Source organism: Cebus imitator, unplaced genomic scaffold (assembly GCF_001604975.1).
Source record: "Cebus imitator isolate Cc_AM_T3 unplaced genomic scaffold, Cebus_imitator-1.0 Scaffold84, whole genome shotgun sequence".
NCBI lineage: Eukaryota > Metazoa > Chordata > Mammalia > Primates > Cebidae > Cebus > Cebus imitator.
In genome coordinates, this window is record NW_016107399.1 from 4,604,382 (window position 1) to 4,609,303 (window position 4,922).

General features: G+C 43.3%; 1 protein-coding gene across 1 annotated transcript in view; it reads left to right on the forward strand.

Annotated features, from left to right (window-relative positions):
* Positions 1-4,922, forward strand: part of TBX19 (T-box transcription factor 19) — a 31,238-nt gene that overhangs the window by 24,263 nt on the left and 2,053 nt on the right. The window contains exon 7 of the mRNA XM_017534090.2: positions 2,245-2,380. Coding sequence (XP_017389579.1) covers positions 2,245-2,380 — 136 coding nt within the window. The remainder of the gene's footprint in view (positions 1-2,244; positions 2,381-4,922) is intronic.

Genomic DNA, 4,922 nt, shown 5'->3' on the forward strand with positions numbered 1-4,922 from the left:
AAAAAAAAAAAAAAAAAAGAAATGGAGACCCTCAGGCTCTGTCCCTGAGTCAGGGTCTGCATTTTAACAAGATCACCAGGGGATTCATTGGCACACTAGAGCTTGAGAAACAGCCTATAAAACACACAAGTCAGGGTGCCGTGGGAATGAAGGAAAAAGAGCAGCTAGATGTGCCTGGTGGGGCAGCGAAGGCAGCCCAGAGGGGTTAACATTTAAATTGACCTTTGATGGCAGGGCGTGGTGGTCCAATGCTTGTAATCCCAGCACTTTGCAAGGCTGAGGTGGGCGGATCATGAGGTCAGGAGTTCGGGACTGGCCTGGCCAACACAGTGAAACAGCGTCTCCACTAAAAATACAAAAATTAGCTGGGCATAGTGGTGGGTGCTTGTAATCCCAGCTACTCAGGAGACTGAGGCAGGGGAATCGCTTGAACCCAGGAGGCGGAGGTTGCAGTGAGCAGAGATCACGCCACTCCAGCTGGGGCGACAGAGTGAGACTCGGTCTGATAAATAAATAAATGAAATAAATAAATAAATAAAGCTAGACTTCAAAGATGAATAGAAAAGGACAGAGTGGGAGTGGGCGGGGGTAGAGGTGGATGACATGTGCCACAGGCAGAGGTGCAGGGCGTCCCAAGTAGGGAGAGTGGGCTGAGCAATGGTACAGAAGAGGGAAAGAGCCTGGGTGGTCGGGAACAGCCTTGGAACAGAGTGTAGGGGGAGTGGGGACAGATGGAAGACACAAGAGTTAGAGCTGGAGAGCCTGCAAGTGGCAGATAGTAAAAAGAAGTGGCCAGGTGTCTCAGTCCACTTCGTGGGGCTATAACAAAATGCTTGAGATTGGGTAATTTATTAGCAATAGAAATTTATTTTCTCATAGTCCTGCAGGCAACTGGTAAGGGTCTTCTGGCTGTGTCATAACATTGCAGAAGGCATCACATGGCTGGTGGGGAAGAGGGGGAGAAGGCAGGAGGTTAAACCCATCCTTTTATCAGAAACCCACTCCTCCGATATTGGCATTAACCTATTCATGAAGGTAGAGCCCATGTGGCCCAATCACCTTTCAACACTGTTGCATTGGGAATGAAGTTCCCAACACATGAACGTTGGAGGACGCACTCAAACTGTAGCACCAGAGATACACATTGGAATCTTCCTCCTCTCTCTTCTCTCCCCCTTTTCCCCTCCTTCCTTCCTGCCTGTGCCTTCTTCCTCTCTTCTGTATATACACTATTTATGCAAATAGAGATTCAAAGAAATGGAAGACATTATTCATTTCCCCTCCATAAAAGCTGTATATATTTAAGGTGGACACCATGTTTTGATATACATATGCATAGTGAAGTGATTACTGCTGTCAAGCAAATTAACATGTCCATCCCCTCACATAGTTACTTTTCTTCTTGATGAGAGCACCTGAAATCTACTCTTAGCCAATTTTCCAGTACACAGTACAGTATTATTAACTATAATCTTCAGACTGTAAGTTAGATCTCTAGACTCATTCATCCTACGTAAGTGCAACTTTGTATCCTTGGACCGACATCTCATTTCCCCAGCTCCCCACTCCTGGTAACCACCTTCTACTCTCTGCCTCTATGTGTTCAACTTCCTTAGAGTCCACATGTAAGCGAGATCATACAAGCTACTTCTTTTTGTAAAAAGGTACAATTTTTTTTCTTATTTTTTTTTTAAATTGTGAAGCTGGTGTGTCTCTCTGTGTTGTCCAGGAAGGTTTCAAATTCCTGGGCTCAAAGTGCTAGGATTACAGGTGTGAGTGCCGTGCCTGGCCAAAAGGCCCTGCTCTTGAGATATTTAAACCTACTTGAGGATGGCTGAGAAGAATAAGCTCCTGGAACTCAGAAATCTCATCTAGGGCACTGGTGGCCCTTAGGCTTAGCTTGAGGGGAGGCTGCTATGGTCCCTTCTTAAGAGGGTGAATATGGTGAAATGAGTTAGATCCGTGACACCCAGGGGAAATCATTCTACCACACTGAGGCTTATCTACAAGATGGAGATAAGGAATCTCTGGTGTGAATATTGAACTATCAATAACACCTGGCATATGATTGACATTCAAGAACCCTATGTTTCCTTTTATTTTCTATTTCCCTGAGAAAGAACCAACAAACTATTGGTGCCTGTAGTGCAAGCCATGGTTATATTTTGCTCTAGGACAATGTCACCGATCATCTTTATGTTTCCTACATTTGCTATCAATTCAACTGTTGTTGTTTCCCCAAAGTGAATTTGATAGAAAGCTCAAGCAATAATCTGCAAGTTTTCTCGGGACCTGACAGCTGGACTTCCTTACCCTCCACACCCCATGCCAGCATCCTGTCTGTACCTCATACCAACGGACCAATCAATCCAGGGCCCAGGTAAGACCAGCATCATCAACTCACTCATTGGTGCTCTTGGGGTTTACTTTAGCACTGGGGACTCAAGTTCATTCTTTTTCCTAGGGTGACTGGGTCTAAGCTATTGTCCTGACCTCTAAACCACTAAGAAGTAAAGGTGGCAACAGGATGCGTTCTCCTTATATAACTGGAGAAACAGCCCGGTCATATGCTGTATGGCCTGCGACCATTTGTCTTAAACCGGTCAGAAATACTTTAAACTATGGTGGTAGCAAATAGATACCGACTGCAGAGGAATTAAAGAGGAAAACTATAAATATACACTGAGAAGTCAAGACCCATGATTGTCCATTTTCCCATAAGTCACCCATCCTAAAAAGGGGACATATTGTGGATGGCTATCCTGTCCTCACAACCCTGGTAAGAGGGCTAAGTGCAGCACGGAGGACTATGGTTTAATCCTCACACTAGCGACCTGCATTAAGTTCTGACTTCTAGAAATCTGAGTGGGGAAGTGGGAAGAGAAGGCCCCTTTGAGTCTGACAGGCTGGGGTTTGAGTCCCAGTTCTACCTCTTAGTGACTTTGTGACTTTGGGTAATTTTCTTAGCCTTACTGAGCTCCAGCTTTCTTATCTGTATCATGGAAATAACATGACCTACGTACTTTGCAGAGTTACCATGAGCATCAAATGCAGAAATGAGAAAATGCATTAACATTCTTTGTAAGGAGTAACGTTCTGTGTAAATGTCAGCTATTATGCAGAATTTTGAGAAAGTCCAAAGTGGATTCAATATTAAAATATGAGACTTGGCCGGGGCAGTGGCTCACACCTGTAATCCCAGCACTTTGGGAGGCCAGGGTGGGTGGATCACTTGAGGTCAAGAGTTTGAGACTGTCCTGGCCAACATGATGAAACCCTGTCTTTATTAAAAATACAAAAATTAGCCAGGCATGGTGGCACATGCCTGTTATTCCAGCTACTTGGGAGGCTGAGGCAGGATAATCACTTGAACCTGGGAGGCGGAGGTTGCAGTGAGCCGAGGCACTGCATTCCAGCCTGAGTGACAAGAGGGAAACTGTCTCAAGGGGAAAAAAAAAAGATGGGATGTGGGATGACATCAGATGACTTGTGATTTGTAAGTCTAGAAAAAGTTAGGAGAATGTGATGGCCTAGAATCACCTGGGGTTGTTGCTAAAATGCAGAATCTGATTGGTAGGTCTGGGTGGGGGCCTGAGATTCTGCATTTCTACCAAGTTCCTGTGTGTTGCTGATATTGCTGTGGCCCACAGGGGTGTTGCCATGAGCTACCTGTGGTTGTCAAACACTTGAAATGCAGCTAGTCCAAGTTGAGATATATTGTGAGTGTAATACCCAAACAGGATTTTGAAGATTTAGTATGAAACAAAGAATAAAAATCTCAGTTTTTTAACATATGTATATATAAACATATAGCTGTATATGTAAATATAGAGGCTATTATGTAAATATCATGTAAATGTATACATATATAATAATTTACATCAAATGCATCAAATGCATGTTGAAATGATAATATTTTGAACATTTTGGTTAAATAAAATATTAATAATAGTTGTTTTTTTTCTCAATATGGCTACTAGAAAATTTAAACTTATATATGTAGCTGGCATTTATGGTTTGCATTTTGATGCTGATCTAGAGGATCATTTACATTTGACACTGAACTAGAGGATCTGAGGAAAAAGCATTGATTTGGGCTGTGGTAGGAAGTGAGAAACAGAATGAAGATGAGGTTCCCTAAAGATATTAAACAATCATGTGCCGAGTTGTATACTAGACACTTACATACACATAAGTCATCCATATATAAGTCTCCTGTAGTACTCAAAGGCAACTATAAGGCAGGTGTTAAAATTTCTGTTTTGCTGATGAAGAAACTGAAGCTCAGAGGCCTTAAAAATGTACTGAAGGTCCTGCAGTAAGCAGTACAGCTCAGAGCCCATCATTCTCCCACTGGCCCAGGAGGCATCAGAAGGGGCCTGTGAGAGATAATGTAGAAGAGCATCTTCTGATGACTGGGGCCAGAATCCCCACAAGCTGAGCTAGCACAGACAGAGCTCCGAGGATGGGCTTCTGCAGGTTTCATATGGTCCAAGGAGGCCTGTAGCACTGAAAAATGGCACCAGGCGAAGGATGGCATTGCCAACTCTGGTTTCCTTGTTGGTGTGTTTAACTCATTCCTGACTCCATAAATATTTTGTTAGAAACAAAACATAATAAATGTATTCAATATTGCCATCGGATAATAAGCCAATTATCAAGTAATGCAGTGTTGGGCAATGCAGAAACTCTCAAATGTAAGAGACATAGTGATGACTAAAGGCTGAAAACATTGGGATCGTTGTACCTATTCCAACTGCATCTATATTAAGGGTGCAAGCTTGCTGTACATTACAATCACCTGGGAAACTTAAAAAACTCCTCATACCCAGGCTGCATGCCAGACCAGTTCCATCAGAATCTCTAGGGCAGGGGAGTGGGGTAGGGGTGGACCCAGGCACCAATATTACTTTTTTTTTTTT